The 16,964-nt window shown below is 48.3% G+C and overlaps 1 protein-coding gene across 6 annotated transcripts in view; it reads right to left on the bottom strand.

The window, feature by feature from the left end:
• Nucleotides 1–16,964, bottom strand: part of PHC2 (polyhomeotic homolog 2) — a 113,570-nt gene that overhangs the window by 12,782 nt on the left and 83,824 nt on the right. For 4 of the 6 annotated variants that reach the window (XM_061388594.1, XM_061388590.1, XM_061388602.1 and 1 more), the window contains 2 exons: nucleotides 15,037–15,449; nucleotides 14,606–14,771 (listed from right to left, as the gene is read on the bottom strand). In XM_061388594.1, coding sequence (XP_061244578.1) covers nucleotides 14,606–14,771; nucleotides 15,037–15,449 — 579 coding nt within the window. Of the gene's footprint in view, nucleotides 1–4,680; nucleotides 4,911–10,176; nucleotides 10,474–14,605; nucleotides 14,772–15,036; nucleotides 15,450–16,964 lie in introns of those variants that run through there. The other 2 variants (XM_061388633.1, XM_061388628.1) reach the window with 2 other exon arrangements.

The raw sequence follows: 16,964 nt of genomic DNA, 5'->3' as shown, positions 1-16,964 counted from the left end.
AGATTTCTCCAACCTTGTTGGACTCTTCTTTTTGGCCCCTCTACCCTACTGATAAATGTACACTGCAAAGAGGTGGTGGTTCCTGAGGGCAGATTCTTTCCTTATGCCAAATACAGTAGCAAACAGAGATATTCACCAGCCCAGGGGCTACAGGGCCAATGCTTAACTCTGGAAAAAGACCTGTTTTGAATTTAAGTTCTTAAAAAAACGCATCTTATTAAGCAAGAGAACAAACTAATAAGCCCTTTCACTACATCCTTAGAACGATCACTCTCCGTTATAACTCTGGCTGGTTGTAGGACAGACAAGAGTCCCAGGGACGGGCAGGAGAGTGCTTTACAATTTGTACAGAGGTTTGCAACGATTCTGTTTTGCAGTCATCTTGCAGGCAAACCCTCATCATCTGCTCTAGTAACAAAGGAGTTTGGGCTATTTCTAGAATGACCATACACGATCTCACCCCCTGCCAAGCTCAGCACTCTGAGATTAATTTAATCTGCTTCCCGCTCTCCCAGACTGCTCTGCGGCTTGCTTAAGGGAAAGCAGCTTAAACGTGCAACAACCTGCCCTGCTGGCCCTGAGGCCAGATGAGAGAGAGACAAAGAAGTCCTCTATCTTTGGAATTCTTCCTTACTCAGTTCCCTTGACTGGTCCCAAGACTGTAAGTGCTGCTGGGATTCTCAGAGGTCTCAAATGCCTTTATACAGAGTGAGGTACCTGGGTTTGCAAGGCAGAGGCCAGGACACCCTGAGAAGGAGAAGCTGCATAAGGAAATAAAACCAAGCTCCAGTGGGGGCGGGGGAAGGGAGAGGTAGAATCTAGCATTTGATTGAAGCTGACCACAAAGGGCCAAGTATTCGGATGAGAATGAACAAAGCAATGTGTTCTGGGGGCGTTGTTACATAACACAGGCCTCAACCTGTAGGCTGCGTCTCAATCTGCTCTCAGGCTCTGGCAGAAACAGTCCTTATAGGGACTGGATTAAAACAGGAAGGGCGAATCCCCTCCCCACTCCCTGGGCCCCATTTGTGAAATTATCTGCTCAGGGCCAGTCTTCTCTGCTAGGCAAAGCAGGGGCCCTATTTAGGCAGGGCTGTCCAGGTCTTGTCTGTATCTTCAGGGCTAACCCAGTGACCAACACATGACAGCCATTTAATAGGTGCTGAACCACAGCGTGTGGAAACTGTGGTCTCCATCTTCACGGTTGACCACAGTTTTGTTCTCCCTAGTCTTCCAACAGCAACCACCAGTTGAGACTGGCAAGTCACTTTCTGAGGCGATAGTGACTGAGACAGAGCAGGTGGGCTGGTGCCTGCCTACAAGAATGGCATTTCTGGCTACCTGGCTCTGAAGAAGAATAAGAGCTACTTCTCAGCCCATTTATTCTTGTTAGAGCGGGGATTTCCTTAGTGGATGGGAAATTTCGCATTAAATCAGCTCCAAAGACTGCAGCTCTGGGTTCCCTGGCCCGCTGTGAAACACTGACGCTGGCTCCAGGCATTCAGAAAGGAATGATGTCCTCCAGAAGCAGAGGCCAGAGGCGCCTATACAAAGAGCCTTGCCCCCAGGGCCAGGAGGTAGGTGTCCAGAGAGGCTGAGCTCTCCTGCCCACGAAGACAGAGGTCGGGCTGGCCCTAGCTAGGTTCCATCTGGGCCACTTTGGAACCAGTTATGGTGCTCTTTTGGAGAAGGAAATGGCACCCTACTCCAGTACTCTTGCCTGGAAAATCCCATGGATGGAGGAGCCTGGTGGGCTGCAGTCCATGGGGTCCCGAAGAGTCAGACACGACTGAGCGACTTCACTTTCACTTTTCACTTTCCTGCATTGGAGAAGGAAATGGCAACCCACTCCAGTGTTCTTGCCTAGAGAATCCCAGGGATGGGGGAGCCTGGTGGGCTGCCATCTATGGGGTCGCACAGAGTCGGACACGACTGAAGCGACTTAGCAGCAGCAGCAGCAGATGGTGCTCTTTATAAACACAGATACGGCAAAAATCATCAGTTACGCTAAAATACGGTTCAGTACTAACATTTATTGTGGGTGTTTCAGATGACCTGACCAAGTCTATTTGCCCCGAAAATAAGCAGCCTTGAAGACCTGACTTCAGAGGAGATGAAAAGCAAGCAGGACCTCTCCCTACACCCCTCAGCTTGGCCAGTGGCCATTTACGCTTTCTACAGACATGAGGAAAAAGAAGTATTTTAATTTTCAAGACTTCTAACTACCCGTGCCTGGCAGCAGCAGGAGTAAGACAAAGCTAATGAAGTTAATAGAGGATTCAAGGAGGCATAGTAGGTGATAACATGGATCATTTCCTGCAGCAAATTCTGCTCAGCAAATGGCAAAACAAGGTCACTTACACAACACAGAGCGTTCTCTCCAGGCCCCTGGCTGTGAAGTCCTGCTCACTGGGCCTCAGCTTGGCAGGCCAGTCCCATGGGCAGGAGGGGTGACAGCAGGGCTCCTCAGCAACTGCCTGCTCTAGAGAGACCCTGAGCGGAGCGCCTGCAAAGGGACACCCAGGGAAGCCACATCCCAGGCGGAGAGCAGCTGATGCAGACCAGGCACACCAGGCGCTAACATGGGGCGGCAAGCTGAGGGCCCGTGAGCCCTCAGCAAAGGCTGTGGCCACCCTTTACAATCTCATTATAGTCGGGCCCCTAAAGACATCAGTGCCGCTCCGAAAGTGAGGGAGGTACAAAATCTCGTTAAGTACCAATCTGTTAGTGGGGAGAGGGGGGAGGGGGAAGAGAGAGGGAAAGAGGAATCGTGGCTCCATCCTGGGACCCTGACAGAGTAGTCAACTAAAGAGATGCATTTGGTTAACAACCTGCTTTAAAATGCAAATATACACTTGCAGTCATTCACACCTGGCTGTGAATCATTTAGAGAAGCAGAGCGCTTTCCTCCCCAGTTAGGGACAGAAGGTCTGGAAAGAGGCATGGGGGATGAAGAGTGGATATTTTGGATCAGGGGCACTAGTCCTCTGTGGACTGGGGTTAGGAGGGTCCTGGGTCCAACATCTTAATTTTCCAGAGGAGAAAAAGGGTGCGTAATTAAGTCTACATTTCAGAATGAAGGCAAGAGTGTGTGCCACCTAAATGAAGAGACTACGTTCTAAAACGGGCTTCCCTGGTGGCTCAGGGGCAAAGAAAACCACCTGCCAATGCAGGAGACCCGGTTTGATCCCTGGGTTGGGAAGATCCCCTGGAGAAGAAAATGGTATCCCGCTCCAGTATTCTTGCCTGGGAAATCCCATGGACAGAGGAGCCTGGTGGGCTACAATCCTTGGGGTTGCAAAGAGTCGGATGTGATTTAGCAAATAAACACCACCACCACCCACTAAACCATGCATAAAAGGAGCTCTTAGAGGTGGGAAAATTGTACTTCGCTTCCCATCCTGGGTTCCCCTGAGAACCCAGAAGGTAGGCGGCACCAAGGCCAGATGTTTTTAGCTTGTGCAATTCTGCTAAGGACCGAGATGTCAGACACACAAAAGGCTGTGGCCTTTTCTCAGAGGTGCTGTCACCATCCTGCCCTCAGAGCACCTTTGCTCTTGGGAGCCTCTCCCGAGAAGGGAAGAAAGGACTGTGACAGGAAGATCGCTTTGGCCCGCTCTGCGGAGAGCTGGCTGGCACAACGCCAGGGAAGCTGGGCCAGGTGGCCTCAGACGGGCCTCCGTGTCACTGCGGAGTGACCTTGTTAAGTCTGGGTTAAGAGGATTCGAGAGCAGACGGGCTTCCTGGATCTTAAGCATCAAGCCTGGTAGGAGGGATCCTCCTCCCTTGCAGCCATTACCATACAGCTGACTTTCAGCCTGTCTCTTTGGACACAGGCGGAGCGCACAGCCCTTCTGACTCACCCATAGGCCCCAGCTACAGTGGACATAAGCTGAATTGTAAACAGCTGAATGTTTTCCAAGCGGCCACCCCCAGCTCTGGAGGAAGGAATCAATGGAGTGAACAGCCAGCTGCCCCCGCTCAGTTCGGGCGGGGACTCAGGGGGGATTTCCACACAGCTGCAACACTGCTGCCCAGCTCAGGCCAAGGAGCACCGTGCGATGACTACCTCTGGCTGCAGGGAGCCAGGGGGAGTTCTCAACAAGAGCTCCACTTACTGGAGCCAGTCCTCCTTTCCAGTGCCCAGGGAGGGCTCCCAGATACCCTGATGTCACAGTTCTCTAGCAGATGCTGCGATTTCACAAGGCAAAAGGTGTGGAACGGACATGAGAGGCCCTCTGCTAGGGACATCAGAATCACTGGAGACGACAGGAAAAATGGCAGAGTGGAAAGGGCACCGGCTCTGGGCAGACCTGGGTTCACTCTGGTTCCATCTTTGATCACCTGGGCAGCTTCAAGCACTTGGTACCTGCTGTGTTTGTGTCTCCATCTATATAAATGACCATCATGCTGCCTGTCTTGCAGGTTGACAGTGAATAGCAGAGTTTATACATGTAAAATGCTTGGTTGGCACTGATTACATCTGGAAGCTGTTAAACAGCAGTTAACACTTGGGATCAGAAAGACCCTAAGCTTAAATCTTAGATTATCCCAGGCAAGTTACTGAAGGCCTCAGTTTCCTCATCTGTAAAATGGGATGCTTATCTTTGTCTCATATGGCTGTGGCAAGGATTAAACGTGATACTGCAGATACAATGCAGTGCAAGAGGCCTGACTTACCATTGGAGGGCTCCCATCACTGAGACTCAAGAGACCAGGAAGCCGCCCCAGGCTCAGTGCACTGGGCCTGGCCTCTTGCGGCTCCAGAGCACAGCTGTTCTTTCACTGGCCCAAACTCAGGTTATCACTCATGTTCCTCAGATGCGGTGGCCTACTCAGCGTCCTGTCCCGGCACTCCTGAGTTCAGGCTTCAGGAAGAAATCATACTTCCGCTTTGACAATGAACTGCAACACTAGGGAAATATACCTGCTGTTGAAGGCAGATCACACATCTCAATTCACCTTCAACAGTCATTAATTCAAAGGACATGAGAAGTGCCAGATTTCCTTCCTATGCATTTATTTCATAGAGTTTCAGGGTATCAAAGGAACCCCAGAAACCAGCAAAGAATTTAGGAGCCAAAGAAGAACCACTTTTTCCCAGTGGTTCTTATAATGCCAGGAGGTGGTTTAACCTGTGAAAAGAAATTACTTTAAAAAGTTGAAGATAAAATCATGGAAGATGGATTTGTAACAGTTAAAAAAACCACCACAAATGTTTAGAAAATTCTCTATTTTCACGCTGATAACAAGGAAAGGCCACCATGTTGCTGGATATGACTCTTTTGTCTACCAGCTGCAGAAGCAACAATATTTTTAGAGAAATGGGTGAGAGAGAGAGAAAGAAAGAGAGAGAGAGAATGAATGCACTAGAGAAATCCAACCTTGGTTGTCCTTGTCTATATAATGGGATAGATTATTCTTATCTTGAAAATCAATCTTCTTGATCACTTCTGTTCTTAGAAAACACTGCCCTCTCCCTTTTATAACCATCATCTAAATTTTCAATCACCCTACTTTGCTACCAATAAGCTGACAGAAGAGATTAATACTGGAGGCCTAGAAATGTGGACTTAATTGATTTAAAAAAAAAAAATAGTATTTGGCTCACATTAATTTTAATTCAGTGTCATTTGCTTGGGCTGTTTAAAAATGTCTTAATATAGCAGTGCGGATTTAGGCCACATATGGATGGTTTCAAATATGCTAAAGATATCAGTAACTAGGGACAATTATACTGTATTTGAGACATAATAGCCATGCAACTAGGGCTTTAAAAATAACTCCTAGCAGTCATGAACTCTCATTTTCTTGCCAAAAGTTCCAATATTCAGCATCAGGCCTGCTCCTCCTAATCTACTGGAGAAGAGTCAGTTATGACATGGCATCTAAAAGCCATTTTTCTTAAGAGAAGCTATGACAAATTTCACTGCTAAGAATAAAATCATCCAAGACACAGGTTTCTGCTTTAAAGAAAGCCCAATGGCAGACTGGGACTCTCTTCAACATCTGGATTTATCTTAGAATACTGGCAATCCCTGTTTAACAGCAATCACTTCTTTGGCAGATGTAGAAAGAATGTTTTCTTTTGGATTGAACTAAAAAAAAAAATCATTTGGAAATTTAAAGTATAGGAAAACACATCCCTTTTCACTAACTATAAATAATTTGGAAGGGGAAGGAAAAAGAAAAAACCATTAAGTATGCTGGCCTAGATGATTTTACAATGAATCACACAGTAACAATTTATTATTTAAATCATATGCTATTTTTTAGTATATATCTTCAAAAACTAATCATTCTTAATAATATAACTGGATTAACTATAAAAAAAAACATTTTTTAATTCATGTCAATTCTACTTTTGTAACTAATGGGGAAAAAGCCCTGAGTCTGTAAGACTGTTGTCTTGGATAAACAAATGGCTGATTCTTTTCCTAACAATTCCCAAAATGTCATAAAGTTGAATTAAAGATGGTTTGTCTCTGAGTTTTTTTTAAACAAGTATATCTGTGTTCTGATGTAACTAAATTCAAGCTGAAATTTTTAAGTAAGTCAATGCTTAAAATGAAACCTGCATCTACTTGAACTGTGGTAAGTATTTCAAGTTATCTTAAACAGGCCCACTTGAAACATTTTTAACAGAACACATATTCAAACAGAGTCTTTTAAACTGGTGACTCACACTGCAGTTTAAAGCAGGCCATAAAAACACTGAAAACATAAATCTGTATATGTTCATCACTCTACCTTGAGGGGTTAGTCCCAGCTTTCATTTCCATCAGACAGGTGCTAGTAAGGCACTGCAGAGTCATTTTTGTTACTGGCAAAAGCCCTCAGGGGAGCAGATTGCGTAAGGCAGCTAGTCCTCACTCTTTCTCCAGGGAGTGGAAAACACCCAAGCATCTCTACAATCACTTTTGTGAGATTCCTCCTGACCACAGAAAATCATCATCTTCATCTTCCAGTTGCAAAAACTGGCACCAAAGAAAGGGAATAAAAGAGAAACTATGCTTTTCTGAAGGCGTCTTGCTTCCTTATTCTTATTTCTAGTAGATGTGATGTAGCTTTTCAGAGAATCTTTTCCAGGAGGGAATCAAATCTTCCTGGAGAGTAAATGGCACTGCACAGCTGGAAGAACTTTAATAATATAATCTGGAACTAACCAAGAGGAGGTAAAAACTCCCTGTGAATGTCACACTTCCATGGAGCAGCCTTACTAGAACTGGAACCACTATCCTATTCTCTAGTTTTTCAATTTAAACTTTATGTTGGCTTACCTACCTATCAATGTGAACTGAAAGGGAAGGAGTTTGACAGGAAAGGGGTGAACTTTATTCAGCAAATAAGTTACTGAATGCCTAGAGAGAGGCCCACAGCCCAGAGGAGGACAGAGACTTAATCACAACAGGAAAAAACTGAGACAAAAAGACATTCACAAACTCAGGGAAAGGTTCTTAATTCTGAGTAAGTGTTTTCTTTCCCGTAAAACAAGAAAACCTACAGAGGGGACGCCGAAGAGCATGCAAGACCAGAGGCACGAACAGTTCAGTTTCATAAAATCATCTATCTATTTATTCCCCTTATTCTCTCTCCCACTGAAAGATCCAAGGGATCCAAAGTATCTGAGACAGGAAATGAGTAAGGCAGGAAAAAGGATGTGGTTTGAAAAGAGTGGATTCTGGGGCTGAGCCAGAGCAAGGCACAGGCACAGGGTCAGAGATGGGGGAAGGGGCCTCTGGGACAGGAAGAGAAGTCTCAGGGTCACCAGTTTAGACTAGAAAGTCAGTGTCAGAGGAGGGATGTCTGGAGAAGCATGAGACACCTTCCCAACAGGTTCTGCTCCACTGCAATGCAGAGCAAGAAGGGCTGAAGAGGCCCACAGCCAGGAGAATCATTACTGGCACAGAAGGAAGAAGAGCTGGAGATTCCTCCTCACTTTGAGGGCAGTGGAAATAATATCTTGAGTGCACCTGACAAAGGCAAGTTAGAAATTAAGCCAGGACCTGGCAGAGAAGTGGACGGGGCTAGGAGGCCATGAAAAATACGAATATTCATTAAGTATCTATGTGCCACCTAGCAATACAACAACAGCTTAAAAAGGCGGCGGTTGGGGGTGGGGGGGAAGGTGATGAAAACAGGAGCTATGGCTCACAAAAATGCAGTTCGACAACTGAAAAAGCAGCTCAAGAACAACAGAAAGTGGACTTGAGATTAATGCTGGAGAGGGGAAAAAAGGCATCTCTTCTTCCCAATGTGTATGGACGAGCCTGGAAACAGATCCTGGGTGGGCTGAGGGGCAGAGCTCCCATGGTGAGTGCCTGGAAAGGGCAGGTGCTGCACGAGCACCACTGCCCATCTGCTGGGCCCTCTGTGAAAGAAGCCAGCCCTTGTAAAGGAGCCGAGCCAGAAGCTCTGGTTCCCGTCTGGCAGGGACTGGAACTCAGGGACAGAAACAGTGGGAAACACACAGGCATCAGCTGATTCAAAAGTGTGGTTATTTCCACACACAGATCCAGATGTTGAGGGTGAAGCGGGGAAAGCCACTTTTGTATTCTCCACAGTGCCTAGGACAATGCTTCGCATGGGTCAGGAGGGCAAACAAGGTGTGTGAAATCTGAGAGGAACCAAAACTACTTAGCTGTGCAGGTATCTTAAGATACGAGATAGAACCTCTTGCCCTGTAACCAACACAGTAAGTTTCTTTCTCTTCTAAAGTCAAAATGCTATTAAGCCCTACATCCCATGTGACCTCAACTTAAGCCCTAAATCAACAGACACTGCCACAGGTCTGAGGCCCTGTACACAGAATAAAAACTGGGGAGGGCAGGGGCAGACATATAGGAGCAAGAAGGAATTTCCCTGCCTCATTAGCCTGCAATTTCCAGACTCATCTAGAAATCCTAGCAATTCCAACGTTTGGGTTGACTGGGGGTGGGGGTGAGGAATAAAAAAAAAATCCCAGGTGAATGGTAATTGGATTACCCAGTTATGCCCCAGAGTCAAATAGCTGGAAAAGGCCAGGACAGCAGGGCCTGATACGGTTAAAATGACACTATTTTCTAAACCAAAAATTGAGACACTTGGCTGATAAGACAATGGGATGGAATATTTTAAATTGGGGTTGTCCTAGAAAAATTGGGGACATATGGTGGATTTAGGTCGGTAGCTTATTTCACAACAAGGGATCCTCTGGGTCCAATATGCTAATGGAAAGGGATTAAAGATCTGGAATGGGAGGTCTAAGGGGGAGAGCTGTCACTGATTTGTTAAACAGGAAAAGGAATAGAAAACTGTGTCTCTGTAGACAGCAAGGCAACAAAGGTGAACATTCTAGGTATGGAGCAGGAAGGAAAGGAAAGTTGATTAGAACTGAAACTGTGTCAGTGAAATCTGTTCAGGTCTCAAAAGCGGCCTTGGGGGAGGGAGGGTGAGGACTGTGACGGTGGAGTATCACCGGCACAAACTGGTATCCAGCAATATAGCAGTCGACGACTAGGAGTTCTCATCACTGCAGGGTCACCGTTAGTTGGCAACCTGACCTTGGGCAGATTATTTCCCTCCCTGTGGACTTCAATTTAACGACGGAATCTCACAGGTCTCTATTTTTAATGTAAAAGAGCCCACACAATACAATATGCCTTCATTTGGCATGGGAAGGAGAGAAAACGCTCTTCTAAAAATGGAAGAGAGGAGGACACAGAACAGCTTGTCCCTTTCCATCCAATTAAAAGCCTCGTGAGACTAGATTAAAAACAAAACTCTCCACCGAAGTCGCAGGCCCTCCAAGATAGGCAGTCGCCTACCCAGAAAGTAGAGCAGATGCCAGCAGCCCTGTCCCTAAGCGGACCGTCCATCCCCGGGAAAGCGCCGTCCCCGGAGGACCGAAGCGGGGGTGGGGGCGTGCGGGGACACAACGGAAGCGTTGGGCACGCCGAGGGTGACGCAACGGCTGCCGGGGGAGTGAGGGGCAGGCAGGGTCCCCGACGAGGCGGGGGAGGCGCAGGGCACCTCCCTGGCGCCGGGAGGGCGAGAGTCGCAGGCTGGCACGGCCTGGCAGCCGAGTAGGCCCGGGCCGGGAATGGCACCGGAGGGCGGTGGCCGTTGTCTGGTGCGACCAGCGTGGGCCGCAGGACCCCTCCGGGCGAGAACCCCTCCCCCGCCACGGACACTGACCTGTCCAGGGCCCGGCTGGGCCTGGCCGGGCGGGGCCTACGCAACCCCTCGGCCGGGCGCCGCCTCGCGCGGGGTCCCGGGCCCGGGCGGGCCGCCTCCTCTCCGCCGGGAGCCTCCGAGCCGGGGCCCGGGGCTGCCGCGGCGCATCCGACCGCACCGGCCGAGCCGGCGTCCACAAAGGGCGGCAGGGGCGCGAGGCCGGGGTGGGGGTGCGGGCGGCGGCGGATTGCGCGCGCGCGCGCGGCGGGCGCTCTAGGGCTGCAGCCGCCGCGGAGACAATGCGGCGCGTCCCGGCAGGGCTCCCGCGGCCGCCTCCGCCGGGGGCGGGGCGAGGGGCGGGGGCGGGGCCTGGGCGCGCGGGGCGGGGCCTCCAGGAGGCGGGGCGCCAGCGCGGAAGCTGGGCCGCGCGCTTCCTTTGTGCAGCCGCGCCGGCCCCGCCCCCGCGGCGCCCTTGGGAAGGCTCCGCGAGGCCGGTGGCCGGTTAGAGACGTCAGTTTGAGGTTTAGGGAGGCAGGCGCCGCGCCGCGCCGCGCCTCGCGGACTTCCGCCCTCGCCCCGTCAGAAGTCCCCAGTGCGGTGATGGACTGTCGCCTGGCCAAGTCGGAGGCAGGAAGAATAACGACTAGCACTAATTGAGTGCTTAATTTGTGTCAAGCCCTACATGCTCGCGCTCTCCTCTCACTTAAAAGAGTTCACAATAACCCCACAAGTAGTCATTATCCTCCCCACTGGGAACTAAGTATCAGAGAGGTTAACTAATGACCAAAGTGCCCCAGTTACACCTCCATAAATGGGGATAATGCCTCCTCTTTAGGCTTACTATGCAGGTTAACTGAGGGCATTTACACAAATTGCCTGCAGTGCCTGGCACACAGTTGGAGCCCAGTAAATGTTACTTCTTTTTCTAAACCACGCTGGTTTAAACTAAACTGTGGGGAAGCACCTTCATTCAGTAGACGTGCTAGAGCTTGTGAGACCTTCACAAGCCCCCACCCCCCACGCCCAGCTTCATGCTGAATAGATGATCCGAATTTCTCTCTCCATGCTTGACTTCTATTTCCAATATTTTCTCATATCCTTACCTTTCTTAGCATTCATTCATCCCCCAATCCCTTTCCCCACAGGCCTCATCTCTCTTTGTTTCCACATTTTACATTTATTTTATATTCCCTGTTGGTTTACTTTGCTCTCTTTTTCTTTTCCCTCTCCCTCCGCCCATTTTTCAATGCCTTCTTTCATTAATATTCACATTTCCTTCCCCTTTCTGTCCTTACATTTCTTACACTTGTATTTTGTTCTATAAACATGCCCACACTACTCCCTACCTTTATCCACTTCAGTAGTCCCTTCTGGAATGCTGTCTGCCCAGCTCCACATGTCCAGGTCCTACCTCTCCTAAAGGTCTAGACTCAAGAAAAGTAGCTGGCAAACTTTTTCAGTAAGAAATCAGATAGTAAATATTTTAGATTTTGTACGTCATGTGGTCTCTATTGCAACCATTCAACTCTACTGTTGCATCAGGAAAGTGACCACAGACAACACTACATGCATGTATGTGGCTGTGTTCCAATAAAACTTTATTTGTGGACACAGACTTTTGGATTTCATATAATTTTCATGTATCGCAAAATATTCTTTTGAGTCTTAAAAAATTTTTTTAATGCAAAAAACCACTATTAGCTTGTGGGCTGTAGGGATACTGGTAATATGATGAATTTGGCCCTTAGGATGTAGTTTGCCAACCTTTGCTCTAGAATAATGCCACTTTACCCCCCTGCAATCTACCCAGATAATCTCTACTCAGCAGTAACTTTTCTCTCTTACTTTTTAAAGCACTTACCCATAATCTTTCTATGACATTTATCATATCTTTTACTGTATTTTTTTCCTGTGCACTTCTCATCTTTTCCAGAGGAACTTAAGCTCCTTGAAGGCAGGGTACAGACCTCCTTTCTCTGTGGATTACCTCCCATTTCACAGTGCTCTGCACAAAGCAGGCATTCAAACATAATACAGATGGATATTTAAATCTTGGGTGGTTGACGGTTGTTTCCACAGTGCAAAGCTTACTTTTCTCATGAGATAGAACGTTAGGAACAGGGTGCTTTGTTATATGTGTATCGTTTGGACTAGATTTCAGAAAAAAATTTTGAGAGTTTTATAGACAAGATGGAGAAAGGAAGGCAAATGTCAGTTCATTCAGAGATTGTTGGATAACAAATAACTGAACAAAGACTGTTGATTACCACCAACCTGCAGACAGGGCATATGTCTTCAGTCAGGTCCTATTCAACATTTCTATCAGCAAATTGGCTAAAGACATGCTATATAATATACAGATGGCAAAGTTAAGCAGAGGCGTTAGTAGAATGAGTGACAAAATTCAGATATAAAACATTCCTCACCCACCACTTATTCTCTCTGTGCCTCGGTTTTCTTATCTTGAAAATGGGCATAATAAAGGTTTCAGCTTCAGAGAATTACTGGCAGGATTAAGTGAGGAAATGCATGTAAAGCTGGCAGAGAGGACTCATTAAATGCTAGCTATTAACTGTTACCATTTTCTGGTGTGCCTCAAACTGTGGGCTAAATTCACAAGACACCATTGAATGGACATAATAACATTCTGGCTCACAATAGACACTGTACAAGTTTGAGATGGAGGGGACCTGAAGTGATAGCAGTTCATGTAAAAAGAAACCACAAAACCAGAAACCAAAACCAAGCCCAACCCCTCTGGGATTCACAAGACACAGTGCTCTGTGAACCAAGGGCATCATTCCCTTGGGTTGGGGGAGTTAACATGGGGTCATAGGTGCAATGTCCTGATGAAGGCAGGTAAGGGCATTACCCCTGAAGCCAGAATTTTGGGGCTGCCCTTTCTTACCTGTGAGACCTGGAGCCTTTCATTTCCTCCTCTAAATAATGGGGACAATAGTAATGATCTCTCAGGGATATCATGAGTGAGCAAAGGAAAACACAAGTTGGCACATAGTAGGTGTTCAATAAACTTTAGTTCCTCTCTACTATACTATGCAGAGCTCTGCCTCTTGGAGGGCTTATAAAGCTAGGTCTAGGTGCCAACCTTGGGTCACTAGCACTTTTTTATATTTGGAATTAATGTGCTTCATTTGGGGGAATCACACTTTAAGAGAATTCATGGAAAGGTGGAATGTGGCTAGACAAGAATGATCAGCATGGTGGAAATGGGAGGTCTTGATGTGTGACAGGTAAAAATTGAAATAAATCTAAAATATTTAGCCTGGAGATGTTTTTTTCTCTCTCTCTCTTTTTTTTAATGGGGGGGGGATGGGGAGAAGAAAGAGACATGATAACTGTCTACACACACTGTAGGAGATGGACTCCATTGCAATCCACAAGACGGAATCACAGCCAGTGGTGGGAGTTCCAGCACAATAGATTTTGACTTAATTTGAAAAGCCACTTTCTGATAATTAGAGCAAACCCACAGTGGAATGGGCTGCTTTACAAAATGGTGAACCCCTTTTCATTGCAATTTGCCAAGAGAACTCTGATCTCCTCTCTTTTAATTTTTCGAATGTTCTTTGCTTTCCTTTGCTTTTCTTTTCCTTGATCCCTCTTCCATTCCTTGTAGGACATTTATAACTACTTTGCCCCAAAGTTCTTTTATTCTCATTTCTCTTTCTTCCATTTCCAAAACCCCCTTTCTCTTGTTCTCTCCACCCCCACTCCCAGCACATTGAGTTCAACAATGGAACTGCCTCCCTGAATTATACGTGGCCCATGGCCCAGAATGTCATCGAGATCTGGACCAAGATGGCTGCACACACTGGCAGAGAAGGAAAGGAAAGTGAGGGGATTGCTGTGGGGGCAGAGGTACCACCATGGTTCTCCTGTCAGGGTAGAGGGATCAGTGGAGCCTCCTGAAACCCAGGGCTTAGAGAAGCCTGACTGCCACTGAGCACTCGCTCAGTGGGGGAGCCCAGAGCAGAGCTGCCTGTTCCTTCAATGAGGCTTTCCATGAATCCCCTGCTAGCTCCCCTTAGGCATTGCCCTCATCTGTGTGCTATGCAGCCGCCTTGTCATATCGCCAACTTCAAGAACACTCTCTCATACCAAGCAGAGCAGAGGACTGAGACAACTGGATCCCTGGGTGAACTCTCAACCTAGCACATGGCGGCAGTGGATACATCTGACAGCAGTGACAGGCCGGCCTCAGCTAGAACTTTCAATTCTTTCTCTATCCTTTTATACCTTCTGGGTCCCCTTTCTTTATCCTTGCTTCATCCTCTCAATCCACTCTCTGATCCCACCTACCCAAATTCTTTCTTGCCACTTGGGGTTTATAGTTTCCTTCCCGTTCTAGAGGCCCAAGTGCAATGTGCCAGGGGGTGGCAAGGAGGGCTGACTCTCTTCCCTCCCCCAAGGGGCCCACTACACTTCATACCGTGAGCTGGGGACTGCTGGATGTTCGGGCTCTTGGGCACAGTCAGGCCACCTGGCATGGCAGTGACGATGGCTTGCTGATGTGGTGATGGGCCAGACCGAGTCTCCGACCCACTCTTCTCCCCAGGTACCACTTCCTTCCAGTCATCAGGGGTGCACTGCTGGGGCTGTTGAAGGACAGGACAGATATGATTTGCTCATGAATTGTCTCTGCCTTTCTGGATGTGTCCCCTGTTTCCGTGGAGCTTGGGAAGAAGGACATTAAGATTCAGCCAGCCCCAAGTTAGTGAGAGGCCCCTTTTCTTTCCTGGAGTACTCAACAAGGACTTTGATGCTCAGCCCACACAGATACACATCCCATTGGGGGCCATGGGATGGCCTGAGTGGTGACCTCCCTCTCTGTTCCCTGGGCCTTGGGATAGGCTTACTCACCACCGGTGAAGCAGGCTGTAGTTGTAAGATGACAGCCGAGGCATGCTGGAACCTGCGCTGAGGGGTGTGGGCCAGGCCCTCGGGATATCCGTTGTGAGCCCCAGTGTCTGGTGTGGGAGGGGGACACTGCTGAGAGCTGCCAGACTTGTGCAGATTGGCAGTGGGGCACTGGAGAGGCAGGGTGGATGGGACTGGGCCTAGCGGCATGGCATGGGCTTCTGGGCTGGGTTGCAGGGCCAGGCTCGGAGGGACCGAGGCCAGCTGGGGATGGGATGGGGCTTGGAGCGCCGGCCGTGATGGCTGGGGCGGTTGCTGCTGCTGTGATGGCTGCTGCTGCTGCATCACAAACTGGGGCTGCAGGTGCTTTGAGGACGGTTGGGAGAGGAGCTGGTGCGGCTGCAGCTGAGCATAGGCTGAAGAGGGAGAGGCCAGGTTAGGTGGCATTGCTTGGCCTGGTCTTCTACTGTGTCCCCCCATCTGCGCCCCCTCCCACATCCATATAAAGAAGGCTCTCCAAACTCAATGTTCTTGCTTTCATCTCTTTCCTCCTTTGCCAAGAGCTTAGCCTGGCCATTGCTAGGGCCTGACTTTCTCTGTTTTTTTTTTTTGCTTTCTTCCTATTCGGAAACACTGGGCCCTTGGCTGGCCCTCAAAGCCCAATGCAAAGCTCACCTCCTCTGTGAAGCCTTCTTGGATCATTCCAGCTGTTCAGAGAAACCCTGGATACTGCAGGGTGATACACTTTCTCTCTCCTCCATGCCCTGCACTTGCTTTGCTCCATGTTTGCAACAGGTGCAGCCCATCACCCAGCCCAGCTCTGTAAGGATGGCTGTTAGTCACCCTCCTGGCTCTGCTTGAGCCGGGCCCCCTCCAGGGAGGGCCTGCTGCACACATAGTCCTCAGACTCTGGCGGGAGGCAGCCTGGGCTGGACCACAGTTTCCTCCTGTTACAAGTGGGGGACCTTGGGCTAGCTGTTTAACCTCTCAAGGCCTTAGATGTCTTGTCTGAAAACCAGAAACAAAAAAAGCTCTTGCCCAGAATGTTGTAAGGATGAAAGAAAGAAAGAAAGAAAAGAAACAACACAAAAAAACTGTGCAAATAAAATGAGAAAAATGACATAATGTGAACAGCACAGTGCCTGGCACACGGTCACGGTCAGTCATTTAATTTGTATATTCAATCATATCATTAAAAGTGTTATTTCAGTCTTAGCTTAGGTTCTGAGTGTCCTGGGCTTACCTCTACCATAATGACGTGTATCACAATGGATAAGAACTGTTTCTTAGCTATCTTCCCTTACAGGTCATGAACCCCTGATGATTGGAAACAATCACGTATGGCTTTATCTAGAACCTCGTATGATACTTAATAGTAGATGAGGGCTGAATAAATAAATGTATTGTCATGGACTGGGGTTCAGGGGTTGCCATTTGCTCCTTGCCCTTTCTTCCGTTTTTAGCCAGGCTGGCTTGTGGAGGTGAGGATTCCTATATTTTCTCATCATCCTTCCAGTGTCCAGCTCATGCCTTATGGACAGTAGGGGTTCAGGAAATTCAGCTCAGAGATTGGGTGTTCTCACCTTGCTCACTCTCTGACTAGTGGCATCCAGGCTAGCTTAGCACGAGGGCCGCTCAGTTGGACTGGTCCTGCCTAAAAAAGCTGTCCTTGGCAGAGACTCGTATAGCTGGAGGGCCGGCAGAGAGAGGCTGTGCTGTGCAAATACACAGAGGACCACGGCTGGAAGCTCGCAAGTGGATTTTTACAACCACAGGCTCCAAGCCAATGAGGGGAATGCCAATTCTGGGTCCTGAGCTGACATGTGAAAGGATCCTGTGACACAGGTGCAAAGGAAGCAGACTGCACACACAGTTAGGGGAGGCACCTTCTTTCTTAAATTTTGTCTATATTACACATAGGTTCCCAGCTA

The sequence above is a fragment of the Bos javanicus genome, chromosome 2 (assembly GCF_032452875.1).
Source record: "Bos javanicus breed banteng chromosome 2, ARS-OSU_banteng_1.0, whole genome shotgun sequence".
Lineage (NCBI taxonomy): Eukaryota > Metazoa > Chordata > Mammalia > Artiodactyla > Bovidae > Bos > Bos javanicus.
Note: the sequence above shows the minus strand (reverse complement) of the source record. Positions and strands in the feature narration are given on the sequence as shown.